General features: G+C 39.5%; 1 protein-coding gene across 1 annotated transcript; it reads right to left on the reverse strand.

Moving 5' to 3' along the window:
* Positions 1–826: 826 nt before the first annotated feature.
* Positions 827–18,631, reverse strand: RAB23 (RAB23, member RAS oncogene family). The gene is made up of 7 exons (XM_058801553.1): positions 18,529–18,631; positions 16,162–16,363; positions 15,271–15,356; positions 10,061–10,217; positions 8,528–8,610; positions 6,631–6,723; positions 827–5,773 (listed from the first exon to the last, which is right to left on the reverse strand). Exons 2-7 carry the CDS (start codon positions 16,314–16,316, stop codon positions 5,634–5,636), a joined length of 714 nt encoding a protein of 237 aa, XP_058657536.1. The 5' UTR covers positions 16,317–16,363; positions 18,529–18,631; the 3' UTR covers positions 827–5,633.
* Between the last annotated feature and the right edge of the window lie 6,746 nt (positions 18,632–25,377).

Here is a 25,377-nt window from a genome sequence, read left to right on the forward strand (position 1 = left end):
TTGAATGGCCTCAAGGGTTCTGCAGGAAAACTCAAGAGCTGTCCTTCTTGGAAACCTCAGCTGCTATGAGGTCACTGTCACTGCATTTAATTTGCAGAAATGGCACTTCAGGTGGGTGCTTCAAATGCAGTCCAAGTTTCAGCTTTGAGATTGCGAGAAGTTTCTAAGGTTGGTGACGTTAATTCTGTAATTCCACTTGAAAAAAATCTTCAAGCTGTTCAACAGTATTAAAATCCTTGACAATAAAATACATGGCCTGAGTTGTTTTCAGAACTTGTGCTGAAACTTGTGCTGAAACTTCACTTAAGTTGAAGACAGCTTCTTGTTGATTAGAATATTCCTCCAATATTTGGGTTTTTAAGGTCATTACAAGGTTATTCAGGCAAAAATCTTTTTGTTTTCTTTCTTAGATCCTCTTCATTGTACTAATACCTAGAAGAATTTTTATTTTTTTATAGCACTTAGTTGGAATCACAGAATTGCAAAAGAAGTGGGTTAGAAGGGACTGATGAAGGTGATCTAGTCCAATGCCTCTGTAATGAGCCTAAGACACTGCCAGTTAATCCTTGTCAGGGTGTTAAGCAAACACATTGATTTTCTGTGTTCAACTGCATGCAAAAGAAGTAGGAGTATGTTACTTCTGATATTGTTCAGATACCTGGGTAAAGAGGCAGACACAATTTGTGATTTGTGTTTTACTAAAAAAAGAAAAAATACCAAAACAATGCAAAACCCCCAACCAACAACCACTAGTGGCTATTTACCTCTTTATTTTCAGAAAATGTACCAGACATCTTTGATGTATTAATACTGCTTTAATGCCACTTCCAATGTCTACAATCTTGAACCTTGTCACTGTATTGGCCAGACCAATCATAAAAAGCAAAATGACCAGAAAGAGCAGAAAAGAATCCCTATTTTGTATTTCCATATGGTAAAGAAATCAGAGGCAAGAGCTAAGAAACACCATTTCTATTTGTCTGGGGCATCCACGTTTGTTCCTGCCAGTGCTCTCACGTGCTGCCTTTGATCCAGCTGTTGGCAACACACACCCAAGAATCAAGCACGTTTCTCAATCAGATTAAGATTGCACAGCTTGTAGTTACAGCAATTTTTGAAATTTAATGTACTGACAATTTAACATAACCACAAAAGTAGTGACATATCAGACAACAATAAGCAAACAAACGTTTTAAGTTGCATAATGCAACTAGTGTCACTTACAAGAGAACAGCAGAATTAATTTGTAGGGATTTTACAGAACAGCATACACAAGATACTGAGTTTTAAACACTGATTCTTCTGATTGAGGATTTATGGTATGTTGACTTTTTTTTCTACAAATCTGTTACATTTACTTGAGATCATGATGGGGATAAAACCAGTTATGTACATTTCCTCTTTTAGCCAGTTACATTTAAGCCATTAGTTACAATGCATCTTAATCCTCACAATGAGAGTGGTGTTTCTTCTGGTCCACAATAATTTTTAATTTTTCTTATCAACTTTAGTCAGTTTGGCAGAACTGACAAACTATTTATCAGTATTACCCTTCCACTAGAAACCTGAGAATGAGCCCAGTTCAGTACTAAGTACTCACCTGGCTTTGAGATGATTCATATAGAACACTTTGACACAGAACATTAGCAGGTTTCTTATTCCATTACAGGCACCTTTCATCTTAAATCTAAGCATTGCTTTGATTATCTGCTTGGATGCCATATTTAACAGAGAATTATTTTCTTCTCTCAGTACTATTTGTGCGTTAGAAAGAAGATCTGCACAACTTTAGCTTCCTTCAAAAAGATGGCAAGGTCATTTAGATGAATTCGAGCCTGCTGGACCATCCTTGCACTCTAATTTTGGTACAGTTAGTGTTCAGGTACTGGAACTTCAACTGAAGGTCTATGACTACACTTAGAAAAGCAGCAGGGGCTCAGGTAGTGTCCTGGAATGGAGCAGCATGTGTGTTGGCTTGCTGAATGATGAACTCCCACAGAGAAGGGCAGATCATTCACTCTGTTAATACCTGCAGCTCTCAGCCTGAAGAAGGTGCATGAACAGCTTCAAGGCTTGCTGAGTCTTGTGTATGTACCCCACATAACCCCCCAGAGTGCTGCATGTTCAGCTGCTCAATGCTCTTTAGATTATTCCACCTCTCTAGAAATGCTGCGAAGGAAATGTTCGTGTCAGATGTGCTTCAGCCCAATAATGAAGAAAGTAAAATGTTATATTTTACTGAAGCATAAAAATTAAACAGGAAATCAGACTGACAGTGTGGTAATTCAGGCATTTTGACTACAAAAGTGTTGCCTTAAGAAACACTGAAAATAAGGAAGCTTCAAAATTGTCGTAAGTGGAATATTTAAAGTCTTTTTTAAATTAACCACACACACAAAATTAACCACAAACACAAAAATTAGTGTGATCAGTCATACAACTTTGAGATTTGCTATTTCCAGTTGGAAATACATCCCTAGCATTACTGCTTTGCATCTAACAATGCCCCACGTTCTGGGAGAACACCCATTCACTGAATGGATACAACACAGAAGTGACAAAGCTGTAGTGTCATAATCTTTAGTGAATCCCTGTTTCACTAAGGCATTAACAATCATTGAAGTTTCCTGCTAGTGGTAGCTTTATCAGCCAAGGGCAAAGAATTGTGGCAAGATCCAGATAATACAGCCAATGAGCTATTCAAGAGATATAAGAAGAATCTACAGGACTGCAATGAAATTTGTGTCTTGTGGCACAAGAATCTCTTGCTCTTAATCCAGGCTATCATGGATGTAACAGAGGCACCTCCTCACCCACCATGCAGTCCCAGGGATGCAAAAAGAAGAGCATTTTTATTACCAGCCCTGCACCTGTAGGTTTTGCTAACTAAAACATATGATATTTTAATGAGTACACTTTGAGTGGAGAATGAAGTAATGTTTATAACAAAAATTATATTATATTATATTATATTCATGAGGTACAACACAAGTGCTAAAACATTTAGGTATGTCTCTTCTTCCAAAAGGCAAAAGTTAGTGACACTGAAGAGTGATGTGAATACCTAAGGGGTTCCTGCAATATGCAAGTCATCTGGTTTACACCTACACACTAACCTCAGTAGAATAAAGAATCAAAATTTTGAAGCAGCGTACATGCAGGGCACTTCCCAAGAAAATGTTAATTTGAGCAGTTTCCATCACAGTCATGTTAGAGAAAAAGCACTGCAAGGTCTCAACAAAGAAAGATCCACTCAGATTTAGGGTGGGAGTAAAATGAAAACTCACTGTTACCCAATGCTGCAAGTAACTATTCCTATATTGAAGTATATGCACTACATTTCAACATACCTTAAATTTATCAAGTCTGTCAAGTCTCCACCTATGAAACAACTGCTGAGTTGTTAAAAGCAGCAGTTTATAGTGACATACTCTAAATACAAACAACCTAAGTAATTGTACAGTGTGTTACAGTATAACATAAAATGGTATAAATTGTCATTATACATAATAAAGACTTACTTTTCAGTACACTGTACAAAGTCAAACAAGGCAAAAAAAGATGTTTCAAATACTTTGTGGTTTTGTTTGTTTTTCATAAAAAATGAATAAAACCCCATGAAACTTGTAGACAGACAGTGAAATGTAAAAGTTTCCATATTAAAAACAGTTGTCAAAATTCTTCATGCATACACTCTCCTCTAAGTTGTGAGGTGGCCCCATGATGTTCAATCATCTTATCCCAAGTACCTTACTTCTTAAACTGCTAAGACAGGTAGGACTTGACTCCATTTATACATAGAGTGATTAAATGCACTTGTTAAAAAATAGAGGCCTTTATCCAAGAGAAAACACAGGAAACAAACATTACAGTGAAGAACAGACAATTTTGTTGCAATAGCAAAAGGGATGGAGTGCCCTCTTTCTTGCCAGCAACAGGAGATCTCTAACAGCTTGTCAGAGAAACTGTGGTACTCGGTACAAAGCCTCATACAGTAAACATAAAATACAGAGTTCAGAGATCTTTAGTGTTTGTGCATAACTTGCCACTCACTCCTCTCCCTGCAGACAGTGGGAATAAGAACACACTTCAGTTTTCATACTCATTGACTTAGAAACAAAGTCAGTCAAAGCTTCCTACATGAATTCACATAGTGAAAAGTCCTTCCTTCAAAAATATACAGGATCACTCAACCAATTTTCATTCTCATACACCATTTACAAAATTATTAAAACTCTGATTTTTTTAAGCAGCAGATTTTGCATTTGTCACTGGCAGACTTGTAGAAATCTTAGAAAGTTAAAATTATATCATACCATACAAAAACATGTAAACAAAATGGATAGTTTTTAAAAAGCATGCATACTCTTGAAGAGGATTATAAAGTGTTCATTTTTGCTAAATAAAAGGTATCTTGCTTAGCATCTTTAAAAGCACCTTAGTGATTTAGGAGCCTTAGCCCAAATAACCTTGAAGTTAGATTTGGGCTCCTAAACACCTACATCAGTTCCGTAAAATTACTGAAGCACTTTGAAAATTTTTTGCCATGTCTCTCATCTTGCAGAATTAGATTTCCTTAACTTTAAATCTGAGACAACATTCAAGAATGTCTCCCTAACATAATCAGCTGCAGTTTTTTGGATCCCTGTAACTTAGTTTATGGTATCTATGAAAAAATTTCAAATAAGATAAATACTTTGTAACACCACTTTGAAAAATCCTTTTTCATAAGATGACACAGGATACAACAATCAAATTTGAACAAGAACATGATTATATGTTCCTTCTGAATACCTATTAGTGTTATTTGTTCAACCTGTTAAGACTGAGAAAAACAAACTTACAAAACATCTGTAGCATAGCATTAGGTAAAAAGGAGCATTTTTGGCACCACGCATTTTTAAATCTAAGCTTTTAGGCCCGAAGTATAGCAAGTTAAACATACACAGTGACAGCTTGGAAAGCCTCATTTGAAATGCAACATTTTTAAAGGACAATTAGAAGATGCTATTTGATGGTCATTAGCTGATCTCCAAGTAATGTACACATTGGAACCAAGCCTAGATATTCATCCCAAATGTTTACATATATACCTTAGCACACACATATATAATGCAAGGATCTTGCACCCACAGAATCCTGGCAGAATATTAATATGGTCAGGCATAAAATGAAGTAGAGTTTTTTTGCTCTTCATTTATCTTGTTAAGCGTCCTGACTAACCAATTCTAATATTTTCTTTGAAATTTAGTTTCAAGGTTGCTACATTACCTTGGGCCATAGAGTTACAGTCCGTACCTATACATGTAAGTATTATCCTTACATTAAATGTGCTTTGCAATTCAGCAATACCTAGTTCATAGCTCTGTAAGTAATTCCTTGAGAAAGGAAAAGCTCACCTAATCTGTACAAAGTGCACGAGGCAGCCACGGTTCTGTGTGTCACCACCAGGTGTCTCACGGCACACAACAAACCCACGGCGTCAGCAAGTTCATCAAAATCCACCCTCTGTCTAGGAGGCACAAGATTTGCTAAAGCACCAGTAAAAATACCTCTACAGCTGGCTTTATTCTGTAGTCAATTGCACAACTTCATTCAATTCTCTGAGCTGCTTAATTTCCTCCAAAAGTGGTCTAAGGTATACTGCAGTTGCTAAAAGGACTTCTGTTTTTCTTGGTCCTCTGTTTGTTGGGTTTAAGGTTGATGACATCTCCACCATTAAGAGTGCTAGAATTCTGGTTGGGGTGGCTTCCACCAGCTGTATTAAAAACACCTACAGAATTCAGACAAGAGAAGCATTTGCATATTCACTTTGTTTACTGCTTGCAGCATAATACATGAACACTTTAGACACAGTACCTGGTAAGGCATAGCACAGCACCTCAAATGTATGCACTAGCTTTAAATCTATTTTGAGTAAATTTTGCAGCTAAATTGGAAGTAGAGGCAGTTGCAATTACTAGCCAGGCAGTATTTAAAGCTGGTATGCACCTGTGTAATTGAAGGGCAACATAGGCACTCATCTGTGTATGTTACTAACTGCACAAAGTTGTGGTTAGTTGAGTAACATGACAGAAGACAGAGATGGCAATTTAAAATTCAGAAACTTTGTTGATATAAAGGTAAGTAAAAGCTGGAATAAAAAGGGAGTGCTTTAAGGAAAATAAATTACCTGACTCAGAAAAGCTTTAAAGAAGAACTACAGAAGTTCAGTGTTTTAGTGTTTTCTTACAGAAGGCAACTTCCAAACACCTTTTGATTACATGCCAGATTCTTTCCCCATGAGTCTTTTAAGTCCACACCGAGATGAGCAATGTTATGTAATGGTAATTACATTAAAAAACCCAACAAACATCCTTCTCAAATCCTTGCACAATCTTGTTTAAATGAATTTAGTAAAAGGGCACTTGCCAAGCATTAGCTAGAAACTTTTGTGCATCAGTTTGGCCATCTTGTAATTTTAAAGAGTCACAAAGTTATTTTGCAGAAAGAGATGATATCCTAAGATAGGGAGGTAATAATTAGACTCTGATTCCCCTTGTATTAATTCCATAAGGAAACAGATGAAACTATAAGCTTTGATGGCACAAAATACTGTTTCTAGGGGTTTTTTTATTATAGTATACATACCAATCTTGTTACTGCTTTTATGTACTACTTCTGAATCTTCTGCTGTTTGTTGCTTGAGCTTTTGAAGATATTTATCAGCCAAATACTTAAAAACTGGAAAGTTAAAAAAGAAAAAAGGTATATCACAGAATGCTTAAAAATAATAATCATCATCATCATGCCGTTATATTAAAATTCTGCATGGTGACAAAAGTGCATTTCACATCCCAGGTTTAGCACAAGCTGGTGAGTGATTCTGGGCAAGCCTGTGTGCCTGGGCAGAATCCAGGTCATTCCATGTAGGGGCCTGAGTAAATATATGTATTGTAAATATATGTATGGCAGTGATCTCTGTATTGTATTGCCCTGGTTCTCGTTATTGTAAATGGGCTGCAGCTGTAATGTGCTTAATTGGACAGCAGCTGTAGCCCGTCGAGGTAGCTGGGATAAAAGGGGGTGAGGCATTCAGAGTGGGCTGGAGAGGAGCCCAGGATGAGAAGCAACAACTCCAGTACCAGCTCAGCTCTTACAGATTGCAGTACTCTGAAGTCCTCACAGAAATATCTCAATTTATATATATTAAAAATAAAAAGACACACACATATTGCCAAATGTTTCAATTAATGCAACTTGGAACTTGTTACAGTCATGTATTCAATATACAATTAATGTAGGAATTTTATATATATATATTGCAAGAAGCATTAGAAAAACAGTAGTCATGTAAAATAAGTCTATTAATAAAACTTGGCAACAAGGTTTTTCTAATTAACTAATGCTACCCTCATTTCTATTGGCATATATAAAGTTGACCTAGGAATCTGAAAAAATATACAACTAAAGCAGAATTTTCAGAACTTAGATGTGTTATGACTATTTACGTCTGTAATTAAACTCATTTAAAGATGATACAAAAGACTTTTACATTTTCTCTCGCAAATTTTTCCCATGGTGAATGATGTTAATATAGAAGAAACAGGGAGTTTATTAATAATCTTGGCTAATTAAACAAGAATATATCATTAGGGAGTCTAGTACATGATTATTCAAACCCAGTCCACAAAAGGCAGAGACTCAAAATTTTAACACTACTCTTATGAAATTAAGTACATTAAAAGTGGTACTTAGGAACTAATCAAATATCACCAGTAGACAAAACACTGCAAGAGATGAAATCTTTTAATGTAATTTATCTAAACAGGACTAAAATATAAAATAATTGTTTCTATCAATTACTTATTAGCTATTAAAATTACAAAATAATGCTCAACAGTTTTTATGTTGCAATAATTGAGCTTCTACTATGTGTATTTGTTTTAAAAGCTCGTGCTTACTGACAGTCATTAGGACTGAGAAGCCATAACACACTGGCACTTGTGAACCTCGCAGCTGTGTGTGTTTGTGGAAGAGAAAGATGTGCACAAAGAAATGGGCCTAACCCACTGAACACAGGTAGTTTTAGCTGTGTTTAAGGCGTGCTGCTATGGAATATAAAGAGGGTTGCCACCATCATGCAAGGATGTGTAAGAGCCAGCTGGCTCTAACCCGGGGGGATGCTCAGGCCGTGCAGCAGCGCCAGGACGGGACACGCCCGCCGCGGCACCGCCTGCCTTCGCTCACGGTCAGCTCTGCCTTCATCCACTCCCTCCCGGCACCGCCTGCCCTCGCTCACGGTCAGCTCTGCCTTCATCCACTCCCTCCCGGCACCGCCTGCCCTCGCTCACGGTCAGCTCTGCCTTCATCCACTCCCTCCCGGCACCGCCTGCCCTCGCTCATGTTCCTTCCCTCACCGACACCCCTCCGATACCGCCTACCTTCGCTCACGGTCAGCTCTACCTTCACCCACTCCCTCCCGGCACCGCCTGCCTTCGCTCACGTTCCTTCCTTCACTAACACCCCTTCCCGCAGCACCGCCTACCTTCGCTCACGTTCAGGTCTTCCTTCACCGACGCTCGGTAGAACCGCACCTTCAGCTTCTTTGCCAGCGCTTCCGCCTCCTCACTACACAAGACGGCTTTGTAAGGCCTTACTTGGCTCATTCCTCAGCATTTATTCTTATCAACAAAATCCCATGTTAAGTTAAACATGGCAAAGTGGGTTGAGAAATTCAAGACAGTCAAAAAATACCTAATCCTTAATTTCTTTACACTATCTCCACTATAAAAAGAAGGTATTTTACATGCAGTGTCTTTATGACAAAGGAATTCTTTCCAGTATTTACTGACTTCATTACATAAAACTTCCCTAGGGTTCAAAGAAGTGTGTCAGTGAAACCAGAAGGAAGGAGGCTGTAATTAACAGCACTATCACTGCAAACTGTAAACAACAACAAAAATTAATCCTTAAGCATAACTTAATGAAGCAGTATTCTATGCAATCAGATGAGTGCACAGATGAAATCAAGAATTACTTTCTTCTGTGAAGTGAAAAAAGAACTTATATTAAAGTTTAAGAAACTTATGAATACTTCCCTAAGGAAAATCAAATAATCAGAAAGATTATATTACTGAGGCTGACAGAATATTCTGAGAACCAAACCTAAGTGACATACCATGAATAAAGGAGGAGTTCAAATGCAATTTTGCTTTTCCTTTGAAAAATCCTCAGAATTCTTTGCAGAAGAAGTAGAAGCTGATTTATGCCATCAATGATAGCAAACAGACAACAAAGAAAGCCAGTGCAGGAAACAACAAAAAAAGAAGAAATACTTTAAATCCCTCAGGAAGATGATAGAAATTGAAAAAGTGGAGAATGATCAAATTGATCATGCACTATTTTCTACATGAAATGCTGTGATAAATAAACACATTTGTTAAGCTGATTTTACGACAAGTATGAAATTTGTCACACACACACAAGGGCAGAATGAATTGATAATAAAATCTGTAAAGAAAAATACAGCAAGGAAGATTCAGCACCATGCAGTTTGAGAATATTACCACATACATATTTCTACAGAGTCACAATGTTTTGATAAAAATGAATAATAAAAAACGAATTAAAGAAAGCAAAGAATATTAGCAAGCATTTACTAGCTGAACAGACAATGTGCCTTCAATGGTGCACAGCACAGTTTAAAGGTAGCTGAAGTTTAACAGGAAAGAAAACCTATAGTTTTAGATTTTTAGGGGGAAAAAAAAGGGTGGAAATCATACTATGCCAGAACCAATCTTTTTATGTCTTTCCTCTATTACTTTTGGCTTCAGGATGCAGCATGAAATAAACAGAAAGCTCCTAGCTTTGCAGCACATCTGCCCAAGTGTGACTGTCTACATTCATGCAGCAACACCCACCCTGTGTGCTTCTAGGGCATGTCTAGATGCAGGACACAGGTAGGACAACCCAGATACTCTAACTCTTCACCAGAAACTCTCACAGACTTCTTTTTTTAAAACTTGTGAATACAGGAGGCACCTATTGATCTTTAAAAGTACTACAATAGAATTCCTACTTCTTTATGCAAGAGTCATCAAGAAGATCAATCTTATTCTGCACAAGAACTGTGGGAATGTCTCCAACTTCAGTCACGACTTTTTGCTTCCAGGTAGGGATTGCTTTGAAGGACTCTCTGTCAGTTGTCGAAAACACAAGAACACAAGCCTGGGCTCCTAGAAATATACAAATAAATTAGAAATACAAATACACCCAAATTAGCCAATAAACAATAGAAAAAATTGTAATTATTTAAAATATGAAGGATTTTTAAAATATTTCCCACAAACATGCACTTTTACTACCAGGTTGTGTCAAACTACTGGTCATAGATTGCCTAAACGAAAACTCATTGCCATATTACTTTGGTCATTACAGCCATGTTTTTGATGACTATGGGTCTGTTACCTTTAAGGCTAATTCCAGCATATTGAATGTATGCAGGGGAAAGGAACTGAAGGAGGTCTGGAAAGGCTGGAAAAAGGGAAGAGGAGGTTCATTTATTGCTGTTTTACAGACAGATTAATGGAGGCCAGGAGGCAGATTTTTTTCCTGTATGCAGCATCTGTAAAGCACATTTCACATTATTCTTTGTGGTACAGTAATCTGGATTCTGAAAAGCAGAAAACTTTAAAACGTTTTCAGATGAAGTTGTGACTATTTCAAGTAAATTGTTAGTACCTTTGGGGGGAAAATAAGTGTGCTTCTAATTAATACTATCAGATAGTCTAATAATTCTATCAGAGCACTACAATAAATTATACAAAACCTCTGGTTATGGTTTTGTAAATAAAGAACAGTTAAAAGTTAAACTCCCTGGATACTGAGAAGGTACCTCCACAGCTGAAATATTAGTGTGTAGTCTTCTGACTGTCCAGTAGCCCTTTATTATTCTTCAGAAAGTGCTTTTCTTTGCACACTTCATTATTTATATGCCTTCAATGTGCTAGTTATTTAATAACAGAGTATGAAAGAATAGATAGCCAGTGTTTTTGAGACTTTAGCATAATCTTGTGGCGAACATCTCCCATTAATGTCATATAGCATGAAAAATTTTTCACCAGTATGAATTTTATCTCTGAGTTTCACAAAGTATTCCCGATTCCTGGACTCTGTTTATCTTTCTATTTCTCTGGCACAAAGCATGTAAGTTCTTTTACTAGGTTTGCATTTATTTAGATTTTTAAAAGCAAAGTTCAGAGTCTATTTCCAGAAAGATTTCCTATGCTCTTTTGCTCTTTAACATTCTTCCATATGCATATTAAGGCTCTTCTGGTATGGTTTTATATAAAACAGTAAGAACTGCCCTAAGAACTTCAACTGAAGCTCTACCAGTAAAAAAGCAGCAATGCACCCTTCCATAATGTCTGCTATTATTTGTGTTGTAAAACTGTTTGTTTTCCCTACTGTCCACACTGTACTCTAACATATGCAATTATTCTGATGCAATTCCTGCAACAAAGGTGTAAAATACATTATTCCTTCCAAAGCAGGTTAGTTTGCATTTGCCTATTATCTCACATAGTAGCATAATGGAGATGAGAGCATTTATGAAAATACTCCCACCATCTGTAAACATCACTTTGCTCAGTTTCAAGACCAAGAAATCCTTTGTGAAGTTTCCAAGCTAAGACCCTTCACTTCATCTTTCTCCTTCCACCCGTTCCTTCTGAATGCTACCACAAGCAACAGTAAGTTTAGAGGGAAAAGCCCTGGCATGTGGTAAAGAGAAGGTAGCACACTACATCAGACTTTATTCAGTTTACATATAGTATAGGTAGAATGCAGGCCAAGGACAGTAAAAATACCTCAGCTTGCCCATATTCATTTAAAAAGGAAATTATATGACAGGCTTTAATAAAGAATCAAACTGAAATATTTTTGAGGACCTTCAAGATTATTACAACAAACAACAGTAAAACAAAGTGTCATCAACAAAGACAAATTCTATACACTCGTGTTATTGTGTATTTCCAAACATCTGCAAAGTTTTCAATCACTGGATCACAAATATCAGACTTAACTAATCCAATAACTCTGTAAGATGCTTATTTAAGAGGAGAAGACAAAAGTAGTTTTTCTTCTCAGGTTCAATGCAAAACAGTATCAACTGTGATCTTTCTGAAGTGTGCTTCAGTATGGTGCAGAAGTTAGAATGGCAACAGAGTTCAACAGAAGACACTGCAGAGCAGAGATTTTAATATGCAAATTCTTTTCATCTTCAAGAAATCTGCTGAATACTCAGTAGTTTTACTGAAAACATAAACAATTTAAGAAATTGTAATATCCATCTAAGAGTTCTAAGGAGGACAAAAATAGACAAACCTTAGAATTTAACCACATAAACACCTTTTTATGCAGGCACTGACAGTATTCAAGAGTCAGTACCATTAGTATGTCAGTCATTCAGTGCCAATGGAGTCATACACCACCTCTGTCATACAACAGATTATGTACAACAGGCACCGGCAGCAAAGGCTCAGGATCGTGTCAGACAGGAACATAACAGCTCAGGATGCTCTCAATGAATATTTTAAATTAAAGTTCCTTTGTAAGAAGCTGTTCCAAAAAGCTACTTTAAAGTACTGAAGAAAATGACACTGTGTGCAATTACTGCATTGATAATTCCTCTATATTTTAAAATGCTTCAACTGCCTGCAGAATCACTGACATAATATTTATACCTAGAGCAATTTAGAAAAGAATTTAGAGACTAGTGCTACTTAATTGAAGTAAAGCATGAGCTTGTCAGCTGAATTTGCCTCAGCAGACTATCCTATCCACATAGACTACACATTTTTTTCCTTTCATAAAGGTACAAAGCCTTTGTAATAGAAAGTGTAAGGAAATTCCTTGCCATGAGAGGACTCTCACAGGCTTTATACCTGACCCTACTCATTTCACTCAGTACTTTGCCTCAGCTATCCAAGCTACAACAGAAAGCACATATTCCCAATAAAACTGGTGGTGACTTGTTCAATCTCACACTGAGATCAAAATCCAGTATTATCATCCAGAAGTCTTGTTTACTGCTGATGTTTTAACTTCTGTGGATCCTGCCTGTCTTTGACAGACTCAGCAGGATTTAATGTCTCGATAACAGTACTTAAAATAACTGTACTAGGGTCTTCCATTATCATATTTACTACAGACAAATTAACAAATGCAAATGAAATCAATCCTATGAAGGCTTGATTATGAAGACTGAACTATTTTGCAACAAAAGGAGGATCCTGACAACTTGACTAATCAGCAACTGAGTAACACACTAATGAGCAAGATGTCTGTCTTCCATCAAAAACCTAGCAAGGATATTCAAGATACACCGGTGGTACTAGAAGGAAGAAGATACATGCACGAAGAAATTATCAAATACTACTTTGAGAAACATTTGACTTCAATCACATAGAAGCTGCTGAGAAGATGCATGGGACAATACAAAAAATAAATTACTAAATATATACAGTGCTTCCTTCAGCTCTGAATTTAGGCTGCTGTACTCCTTGCACTGACTGTGGGCATGCAACTGCACTGGCTGCACACACTTGCCTGCACGTAGGAAACCACACAACAAATCCAGTGTCAGCTCCAATGCTCTTTCTCTGCAAGGCTACAATACACAGTGTCCCAGGGGAGTACATAAGCCCCAGTGCAATGATAGTGGGACAGTGACCTATGGGAGAAGCAAACCTTCAATTAACAGCCAGCATCTATCTGACCTAACTTAGAGGTGCCCTCCCCTTATTAACAATAAAAGCCTGGCATTTCCAAAGTAAGCTTGACTTTTTCTTCTACAATAGTGTGATTGCTGAGGCTAGACCAAAACTGCACTCCAGGCTTTTCTGATTTCCCTCAGCCTTCATGAGTCAAAGTCTAGTGTAGAGCAGTCTCTGCATCTGACACCTTGAACTATTTATTGCATACCCATCATGCTGCTACAATGTGAACAGCCTGACTGTGCAAAAAGAACTTCTGTACAAAGAACTCCAAGCAGAGAGCTAACAGCACTACGCTGGGCTTGAGTCATAACCACGATTTCAAGGTATTAATGCAAATTTTTTATTTTGTTTTTAAACCAGCAGGTTCCTTGTGGTAAGTGAGGCCAGTAGATGTAGTCCTGAGTTCTTCTCAATGCTCCATATTCTAACCTATCAGTCCCAGTAATTAGGAGAAAAAGTCTTTGGCTTGAAACAACTGGGGAGAGCAAAGCACACAAGAGGAGCAAAGGCCAGGACAGTGAAAACGAAGCTCCAAGAGAATCAACTACTACCATCCAAAATTCGTATGCTCAACTTGCCAGCTGTAAATTATTTATATCCACATGACAAAAGAAGACCTTTCTCTGAGGAAACAGTAATCATCAATCACAGGCAACAACAGGAAGCATCACCAAAAACCCCCACCAATTAGCAAATTGATTATGAAGCATAAAACAATCATAAGACTCTAACACCCTGAAACAGCCTGGCATAATCATTACTTTATCTCCAAAAAAGGTAATTTTATACCATAGCAGTATATTTTCCCCCCATCTCAGGTAATTAATTTGCAAGAACTGAACAGTGGAATCTTTGCCAAATCATTTGTATCTCTCCCATAAAAAAAAAATAAAGAGAAACATTTACAGAACCATTGTTAAATTATAAGCAAAGAAAGCTTAAGTATGCAATTTGTAACAGGTTAAATAGATAAGCTGCCTTTACACAAATAATACAGTTTATTTGATGAAGTAAATACACTTATGTTATTGCTCTTTAATGTATTTGAGGCACACTGTACTAGCAAAAGAACTCTTGTGCCCTGTAAACTGTCTTTCTAGGATGACTGGTGGATTTCCCCCCCTTGGATTAATTCCTATGTGCCTCATCCACAGTTTCTGCAATATTTACAAATGTGTGTCTCACAGAAGTAATGAAACACTTTTAGAGGGAAAATACACATTTGCATCTGATTGTTTGAATATCTACACTCTGTCCAGTTTCTGTGCAGACATTTGTCTCATTTCATTCAATGTTTTCTAAAGGGCACTACTGCATAAAGTGGACATAATTAAGACAAGGAACTTGCGCAAAGAGAAAAAATACTTAAGAATTGAAAAAGCTGAACTAAACATGCTTTGCACACACACATGAAATAACTAAAATTCTTAATATAAAGATATGAAAATATTTTAGAGATGTGCCGACCAAGAAAACCCCAACTACCAAACAACAAACATGGTATTTTCACCTCTATAGTAGGCCTTAGTTATTGCATCAAATTCCTCTTGACCTGCAGTGTCCCATAACATTAGCCTGACATCTTCACCATTAACTCTGAAATAAACAAGACAGTTTTGTCATCAATACAGTAACAGGAACAAATCAAAGCAAATGTCATGGAAATACTTCTGTTTCTACACTATAGGAGTAATCCAAATAAAATTTAACTGGATTTAAACATAACGTAACTTATAATTAATATTCATTCACCTTCATAACATACTATGGCAATACTCCCTCAACTACATTATATCTTTTTTACAGACAATCTGTATTATATTTTCCTCTTCCTCTACATTTCTCTCTACAGTGAAAAATAAGATAGACATCAAAACAAAACTTAGGTGCCTGAGGAATGGTGCTTTTGCCTTTTTCATCAGCTTGCAGAACTTATAGAATTTTCTTACTTCTCATTATCATACAATTTTCCACTTTACCAACATAATAGGGTATTACCTGCTTATATTGCATAAAGACACTTACTCATTTTTTCGTAGTAATTTTTTTCTACATTGGCTAACAAATTTGTGTTATTTTTTTATCATAAGCAGTTTTACTTCTTCACAAGAAATCATTAAAAAATGTTAAAATAATCATCTGGTGGTAGAATACAAAGCAAACTTGTCAAAGAGCCTGGTATGCCAGATATTCCAGATTTTATTTATAATTTTAAATTTTGGATGTAGAATAAAGGATATAACTTTAGCCCACAGTGCAAGAGAGAAAACAACTCCTTTTAGTGTACTTCAGAAACAGCAGGCTTTGTTTTCCAAGCCTTCATAAGTGTCAGGATTACAACAGAAAAGAGAAATAGAGAGAGAGGTAAAAATCAGTAGTATGTCATCTGTTTAATACATACTGGATCTGTCTTTCCAGGAAATCTACACCAATAGTTTTCTTGTAGTCTTTTGTAAAAATCCCCTTGCAATATCGCTGAATCATACTGGACTTCCCAACAGCTCCATTTCCTACTACTACCACCTTGATGGCCACCTCCATATCTTCTTCCAACATCTTTGCGTCTCAGGTGACTCTCTGGTTTATTCAGGAAACTACTGATTCTGTCAACAAAGTAAATAGCTATTATGTTCATCAAAATGCTGTGAAAAGAAAGCAAGAGGCAAGATGATCACACAGATTAGGGTGCATATAGATAGTACAATTTCTTTCTGTCTTTGTCACAGATTGCTTAAGTGACCTCCAGCAAGTCATTTAACTAGCTTTGCTTTGACACTTACAAATTGAAGATTAATAAAAATTAGAAGTAGAGAATAATTTATTTGGCTTAATGCAAAGATATTTCACTCATGTTTTGGCTTTTTTTCTTAGTGAGGAAGAAATGGAGGCACTGAACTACAAAATCACAGAATCGTTAATGTTGGAAAAGACCTCAAAGATCAGCAAGTCCAATCATTAACCCAACACTGCCAAGTGCTAAACCGTGTCCCTAAGTGCCACAAATACCTCCAGGGATGGTGATGTTGCCTCACTGCCCCAAGCAGCCTTTTGCAATGCTTGACAATCCTTTCAGTGAAGAATTTTTTCTAATATCCATCCTAAAACTCCCCTGGCACAACTTGAGGCCATTTCCTCTTGTCCCATCGCCTGTTACCTGCAGATGAGACTAAACCCCACCTCGCTACAATCTCCTTTCAGGCGGTTGTACAAAGCAATAACATTTCCCCTGAGCTTCCTTTTCTCCAGGCCAAATGACCCCAGCTCCCTCAGCCATTTTTCATAAGACTTGTGTTCTAGACCCTTCCCCTTATTGCACTTGTCTGGACACTCTCCAGCCCCTCGATTTCCTTCTTGCAGTGAGGGGCCCAGAACTGCACTTAGGATTTTGACGTGTGGCTTCATCAGTGCTGAGTACAGGGGGACAATCCCTGCCCTGCTCCTGCTGGCCACACTATTGCTGGTACAGGCCAGGATGCCATTGGCCTTATTGGCCACCTGAGCACACACTGGCTCACGCTCAGCTGCTGCTGACCAGCACTCCTAGGTCCTTTCCCACTGGGCCCCATTCCAGTCACTCTATCCCCAGTAGCTTTGCATGGGGTTGTTGTGACCCAAGTGTAGGAGCTGGCACTTGGCCTTGTTTCATCTCACAACTGGCCTTGGACCACCAATCCAGCCTGTCCAGATGCCTCTGCAGAGCCTTCCTACCCTTCAGCAGACCAACACTCCCACCCAACTTGGTGTCACCTCCACTGAAAGAGGGTGAACATGATCACTTCATCAAGATCACTGGTAAAGTTATTTAATAGGACTGGCACAAACACCAGCCCTGGGGAACACCACCAGCAACCAGCTGCCACATTGATTTAAATCTACTCACGACCACTCTCTGGATCTCCATCCCTCAAATGCATGCCTCCCCCAAACTTTTCTCTACTAAGCCTGGTTTTATCCCTTTCACATCTAGTCTAAGACTACTTCAGTGAGTCCTACTAACTCTTGTAAAGTTTCCTCCTTCGAAACAGATATACCCAATCTATTGGCAGCAGGCAGGCTTGTTGTGTAGACTGATCCCCCAACACCAAAAAATCAAAAAATCTGCCTGTAACACCAGGCTCTTCCTCTTTCTTCCTATTTCATTCCCTGTGAGTGGAAGGCCAGAAGAGAACACTGCTTGTGTTCCCGGTCCCTTAACCAACTGCTCCAAGGCTCTGAAGTCTCTCTTGACCGCCCTCGGACTTGCTACAACTTTACCACTGCCCACCTGATAAAAGCTAAGTTTCCCCCACGTTTTGCCGTGCCGGGATATCATCACAGCAACATTTTACAGCTGCAAATTTCCTCCCAAGAATCAGATAACGCTGCTTTCGAATGAGGGGAAAATACTCCCGTTTTACAGGCTCTGCCCATCACCACGCTCACACCCGTGCTGGCAGGGCGCGGCTATCCGATCCCTTGGCTCGGCTCGCTCAGACAGATGATGTTTCCTGCCGGCATTGGCAGGAACACGCCCGGCTACCCGGAGCTCGGCAAGCCCCGCTAGCACCGGGAAGCCGGATGGCCATTTTGGGCGAGGACAGAGGCAGCTACCCACGAGTCTCCCCACAGGGATCCATCCCACCGGCACCTCCCGGCCCTGCCCGAGGGGCCACGCCGAGGGTGGAGGCTCGGCCGCCCCGGCCCCTGCCGCAGCCCCGGCCCCTCTCCCGCCCATGGTCCGGGGCGCCCTGGCTCCGATCCCCGCCCGCCCGCGGCCCCTCTCACCAACCCCTCACGGAGCGGGCGGCGCTCCCTCCGAGGGCACGGCGGTGCAGGGGCGCAGGGAAGAGGAGACGGAGGGGAGGGAGAGGAAGCCGCTCGCTGGGGCCGACCCAACCCGGACGCACATCCCGGCTCCCCCGGCCGGAAGCGCCGTCAGGAGCGGGGGCGCCGCTCGAGGAGGCGCCTGCCCGCTGCCCGGAGCCGCGGCCGACCCCGCCGTGAGGGCTGCCCGGAGCCGCGCCCGGGGCTGGGCTGCCGTCTTTGTGCGCCCCGGTCGGGCTTGAGGCGAGGGAGAAGTTGCTTTTGAGGGGTTTTGTCTGCGTTCCTGAGGAAATATCCGGACATGGGTGTTCTCCTTGCCTACGGGTGCCTTCATCCCTCGTCCTCCACTCCCTATACTTCGGCATTCCTCACCTCATCCTCCAGGGAAAACAAACCCGTGTGATCAGCCACGGGTTTTCCTTAGGCTACCTCGGAAGGCAGTTGCCCTCCTGTGTGTGGCACCCTTTGTTTTTTAACCAAACTGTGCCCATCACCGTGGTCTGCTAGCTCCCAGGCTGTATAGTTAACAGGATACGTTTTGGCATAACTATAGACGTGGTAGTCTTAAAAATCTGAAATTTTACCTTACTTAACCCCTTATTTTCGTTTTTGGCTGGCTGGTTTTCTAAGTTAAAATGCTGAAAGAAGTCCACTGCCTTAAATCCCCTTCCCACACTGCAGAGCACATCCCTGGCTGGGATGGCTGCTCTTGGTGCCCCCGGCCCTCCTGCTACTCAAAGGTGGCCAAGTAACACTCAGATATTGCCAAGTGTGGTTGATGAAATCTGCTTTCCACAACAGAGCTCTCTGTGCCTGTCCTTGCTTCCCAAGGCAACAGCTTTGTTCTAGCATCAGTTAGGTCCCTAAATAAATACTTTTTGGGTTAGAACATTGTGCAGTTACATCCCAAAGGAATAGTAAGATTTTATGCATGGTTTCCATTTTAAAATTTATATGTTCATTTTGCTACTGCTCATAGTCTCAGAGTCTGTCTGATGCCAGGGCTTCTCTGTTCCAAAAGGCCTTGAATTGGATACCCTTCACATTAAGAGAAATTTGTTACCTGCCTAATATCAAAGTAATATTTTGGAAGTGTGCCTTATTATACTTCCCTGTTTTCATCATGGGAGACGTTAGAGTGTGGCTGAGATTCATCTCACCTAATGCCTACATTGTAAACACTTCTGTGGTATGGTTCACTTTCAGAATCAGGAAAAGAAAGCATATGCATGTGAATCCCTTTAGCTAGGCAGGTAATATATTGGCCTAGTTGCCATGTTTGTACTACTTCAGAAATTTTTCAGGCACTAGAGTAATTCATAATTGTCACATTAGTAAAAGTGGGAAAATCAGTTTCTTGTACAGTGAGTCATGTCCAAACTATTGTTGAAGTAAGTTAATTGTTATAAATGGTCTCAAAAAGAGTAAAATTTCCAATTTGAATTTATTAATTCATTGCATACAGCATAAGTAAAAGATTCAGTGCTGGGCGACAGGGGAGTCTCCGCTCCACCAACTGCCGCGCCCCAAGGTATCACAAGTCCCCTTTTTATAATAGTTCATTTCCGTAGGCATGGTCTTCTCTTGGCGCATGCTCCAGTTGTTGTTAGGGGGTCGTCTTCTACCCTCTGGTGGTCGTTGGATGAAGGCTTGAAGTCTTCCTCTGGCCTGTACTCTTGACCCCGGAGCTCTTGTCTTCCTTATATGGGGAAGGTTTGGCTATTTCTTATAGCTTGGTCAGCTTTTTCTTAGTTCCTAAAATTTAGCCTTTAGCACGGTTAGTGTTGCACAAGACATGGTTGAGCTATAGCAAATAATAGTAACTTGATATATATGTATTTTTAGGTTATGCAGTTGGGTATTGCTTAATCATGTGGTTGACTATGTATCTTTTAATCACAGTCATAAGGCTAGCCACGTATTTCCCAATCACCCAGCAGCCCACTGTGTAACGAACAAGAGGTTTTATCTGCTTCATTAATGTCTTATGTAAGAATGATATAACCTTATTTTAAACATACTCTATAAGATAGAAGGTGTACATTTATGTATTGAGTGGTCAGCATCTTATTTTTGGAAGCACTAGTTCTCTGCATTATAAGCCTTGCATTCAGATGGCTGTCTTTGCAGGCACTTGCTGATGGAAAGCAGTTTAAGTGTGGAACGCCAGGTTATGGGCATTTATCCCAGATACCTTTGTAAGTATATTTACAAAACCAAATAGAATCTGTTCAACGAAAGTGGAACCTTTCTTACTGCCCTCTTTACACAAACATCAGTAAAGCTGTTTAAGTAGAAATGAAGATGGCAGAAAAAGATGCTCTCCAAGAGTGAAGCTGGATATTTTGCATTTGAGCAATCAGAAAACTCTCAGGTATAACTGTGAAAAAAAGCATCACAAGGATAATAGGAGAATTTGCTTAGAAATCTATAGAATTTTCCTTTCATTCTCACAGAATTAAACTGAATAAATCTGTGGCAAACAAAACCTTGTATTTGATTTGAGTACAGACAAATAAGTGCCAATATTTTGCCTGAGTAAAAAGACCATGTTAAAGTAAACTCTTGATATTTTTATATAAGGCTACAGTTCCTTCACTCCTTCCTTCCTTCCTTCCTCCTTTCTTTTCTTCTTCTTTCCCTCTCTCCTTCCCTCCCTCCTTCACTTGTGGCTGCCTGTATAAAAGTCCTTTCTGTGCTCTGCCTCAGCACTTTCTAGTGAAGATCTAATTTTCTCTGAAATCCCCTTTAAACTATTCATTGGAACACTGGAATCTCGACCTGGATTGGGTTAATTCCTGTGAAGACAGCAACTTTAAGTCACAATGAAACAGTTCTTCCCCCACGCTGTGTGGCCTGACCAAAGCACACCCCATACAGTCTTAGTGCTGAGCCTCTCCTGTGGGGTGAGGGTGCAGTGGCCTCGCTGGATTATGGTGTCTCGTTGGAGCTGCTGGAGCAGGAACTCAAAAGCCACAGGGGGGGATTTGTTGATATTTTGCCTGGAAACCTGAAGTGTGGATTTTTTTGGGAAACAGAGTGGAGGGAGAAGAGCTAGAGAACATATTTTGGCTGCATGGAGTTTAGTCAAATGCTTAGCCAGATAATTGGGGTATGTATTTACTAAGCCTCCAATTAATTAAGGCAAATTTATTTGGGACTAAAAGTGCAGACTGTAACAACTGGCAAAATGCAAAAGTATGCAAAGTTGTTAATTGTACTATAAAAATAACATAACAACTTGTTTTCTGAGATTTTACTTAGCATTTTAATCAAGAATGGCTAAAATTTTCATGTCTCCTGTGAAGGAATCAGATATTAATAGAAAAGTAATAATTTAGTACAGTCCTGAGAGTAGTGATGAGTCTTTCCATGCCTACATAGTAATTTCTTTTGTTCTCAAATATGATGTACTATACCTTAAAATTCTATCGGCTTGTTTATATAACTGCTGAAAAGAGTAGCAATTATGAGTTATTTGGTTAAAGAAGTTGTTTGTACATCCCAATAGCTTCTTACTCCATAATGATGGGGTTTTTTACATTTGCCTTCTAGTAACTGTAGATTTCTTTGGAATGTTTGTGTTTGTGTTCATACAACATGATGAGCTTGGAGGAAAATTTATGTGTATTGAAGTTGGTGTATATGTTTAATAATAAATTATTTTTTATAAGGAAATAATTTGCTGTGGGAATTAATTAATTAAGAAATCATTTGGTCAAGCCTTCTCTCTGCCCAAGTAATCTGAATCATGTTTTTACCAATATACTGGGAGGATATACAGGAGGATTAAAAGATACAAGTTAAATCAGTCACAAGAGGAATGTGAACTAGATTTCAGTTTTCCAAATTATAACTCAAAGCACTGGGCAAGTAAACATAAAGAACTGCCAAGATGTGGCCTCATGCTTTGTGTGAGGTTGGAAGGTCACCAGATGATGACTGCTGGGGTACATCATGGTGCTCACTGTTCTTGTCTTACCCTCCTTGGGGGCAGACAGCAAATATAACATGATGACAGGAGTGGGCTGTGGTGTGAAATCTTAACTCTTCACCCTTTTCACCCTTGCACTGTTTTAGGTTTTAGCACATTTTTTGTTTCATTGTCACCTAATTGGGTTTTGCCTTCTGATTGTGATGCCTAGAGAGGCTGATCTGGAACAGAGGCAGGACAGAGTTAAAGGAATAAAGTAGGTATTTATTCAAAGGCCTTTAAAGAATGCACCTCGGGCAGTACAAGAGCTTGGCCAGGATTCTGCCCAAGATGGACTCAAGACAGACACAAATGGACGACCGGTCACAAGTCTTCACACTTTTAGAAGTTTTGGTCCATTTACATATTGGGGTTAATTGTCCAATTACAGCCTCAGGTTATGACGTCCCATCCTCTCAGTTTGCTCTCCTCAATTCACATTTGTTTATGCTTTTTGGGCCTGAGGCTGTAATGGCTGTCCTTGGTTCTCAATCTGGAAAAGGATTGTTTTGTCTAACTAGCCTGTGAAGAGAATTTACAAGCACTTTGTGGTGGCAAACAGCAGGCCTTGCAGTCTGAATCCTTGCAGTCTGAATCCTGATTTGGTCTCACATAGCAGGGAGAAAGCTAACAGCTCTTCATGCAAACGGAAGCCTGTAATGGCGGCAAACAACTTGTTTCCCTGCAAAAGAATTCTACAGATTAGGGCTGTTTTCTTGCACCTGCTTCAACAATCCCAACCATCTCAGCGAAAGAATGAAAACAACATATCACAACTCTTTCTTGCATGTAGACACTTTGTCCAAGACTGACCATTTACTACAAGGTAACAGCTTGTTACTGACCAGCTGGGGATAGACACGGGAGGGTTTATAAAATTCTGTATAAAGGGATGTATAAAATAAAGTCTTAGCTTTTTTCACCCCTTGAAAGAGTATCTCGTCTCTCTGAAATGAGGTCAACAGCGACAACACTTTATATGAAGTTCAGAATCACACACTAAGGCAATACAGAATCTGAAAATACCAAAGCTAAAACTTAGGGCATCATATGTATCACCATATTCTGTATAAGGTGCCATGCCCATCACTGCCCCTTGGCTTCTAATTTGCCCTGGCTATGCTGCCCATGAAGCTATGCAGGGTGGGTTGAGGACCATTAATATCCTATAGAGTGGGCTTGATGGCATCACAGATGTCATTTTTTGAATAACTCTACAGTCCTCCAAAGACACATATCACCTCAGAAGTGAAAAAAAAATAATGCTGATAGGTAATTAGAATACAAGGTCCATGCTATTACATGCCATTATATTTTTTTATCTACTCCATTCTTGGTAGTGCATATTCAAAAAAACCCTCATAAACATGTCAAGAGAGCTAGATGTAGTGAGTTCAGGCCCTGTCCAGCTGCCATATGACTGGAATCCAAGGTTTCCCTGGTCTAGAGTTGAGTCCTCAAAAATTTGACCTTTCTACAAAAGATCTCTGAAGGCAGTCAATTTTTTTTAATCCTGCATAAATCATGACACTTTAACATAGGAATTAGGTTTGGTGCCTAAAGCCATTAAAATAGACCCATACAAGAGAAAATGCTTTAGGTACCCCTCTTTCCTTGTCATTTGGGCTTGCATGGTTTAATCATCACATTGTGATAGCTCCTGCCCATCTGGACTGGGGACTGTTACTCTCAGTGTAACTCTGGATCATTTAATAGGTAAGATTAGGCTAACACTAAAGTTAATTTGTGACCTTGATCTTAGAAAAGTTTGGACAGAAAAAGATGAAAGATAAAGGCCCAAGAGAAACCTTGCAGCACACCCAGCCCCATGCAGCTGCTTACTCACACCCTACCAGTAAGATGGGGGAGAATCAGAAGAGCAAAAGTGAAAAAACTCATGAGTTGAGATAAAGCCAGTTTAGCAGGGAAGGCAAAAGCCACACACGTAAGCAAAGCAAAACAAGGAATTAATTGATCACTTCCCATGGACAGGCAGGTGTCCAGCCATCTCCAGGAAAGCACATGTGACTTGGGGAGACAGATGTCCCTGAATGTCCTCCCTTCCTCCTTCTTCCTCCAGCTTTAAATGCTGAGCATGACACCATATGTATGGACCCCTTTGGTCAGTTGGGGTCAGCTGTGCCAGCTGTGTTCCATCCCAGCTCCTAGCACACCTCAGCCTCTTGCTGGCAGGGCAGTAGGAGAAGCAGAAAACTCCTCAGTCTGCAAGTGCTGCTCTGCAGCAGCAAAAAACATCCCTGTGTTGTCAACCCTGTGTTCAGCAGAAATCCAAAACACAACCCCATATTAGCTACTGTGAAAAAAATCTATCCCAGCCAAAACCAAGACAGCACATTCCTGTAAATCCCAGGCGAGCTAACCAGGTATTTTCCAAAATACCATTGAAGTCAGCTATATAACTTAAACTGTCAAAGAAAAATAGACATTGATAAAATTGATGTCAGCTAAAATGTCCCTGAAAATAGGAGGAAATTACTGCATAGCTGTCCCCTGCAAGGCACAGTAACCAGGCAATGCACTGCAGCTTGCCTTGCACAGGAAGGTTGTCTATAGCTCCTGTCAGCAGAGTGATTGACTTTCCCTGCCAGTGGCTCTATTGAAATTGATACAGCTCACACTTCACTTCTGAGCTGCACTGACAATCTCTGAACTCCTGCTAAATAAGCAAACCATAGCTTCAGAGGCAGCAGTAACTAATATGTGGAAACTCACCAGTGACTTACTTCTAAAAACAATTTGGGCTGAAAAAAGTAATCCTGCTCAGATATCAGTTGGGTTGTAAATTGAATTTAGCCAAGCATATGGTTATTTTGCTAGATT

Source organism: Ammospiza caudacuta, chromosome 3, assembly GCF_027887145.1.
Source record: "Ammospiza caudacuta isolate bAmmCau1 chromosome 3, bAmmCau1.pri, whole genome shotgun sequence".
NCBI classification, from domain to species: Eukaryota; Metazoa; Chordata; class Aves; order Passeriformes; family Passerellidae; genus Ammospiza; species Ammospiza caudacuta.

Excerpts from the sequence above, each read along its gene's own strand:
- RAB23 (XM_058801553.1), bottom strand. The coding sequence starts at position 16,316 with ATGTTGGAAGAAGATATGGAGGTGGCCATCAAGGTGGTAGTAGTAGGA. Across the intron at positions 15,357-16,161 it reads TTCCTGGAAAGACAGATCCA|AGTTAATGGTGAAGATGTCA; the intron begins GTATGTATTAAA and ends TGTTTATTTCAG. Across the intron at positions 6,724-8,527 it reads AGACCTGAACGTGAGCGAAG|TTTTTAAGTATTTGGCTGAT; the intron begins GTAGGCGGTGCT and ends TTAACTTTCCAG.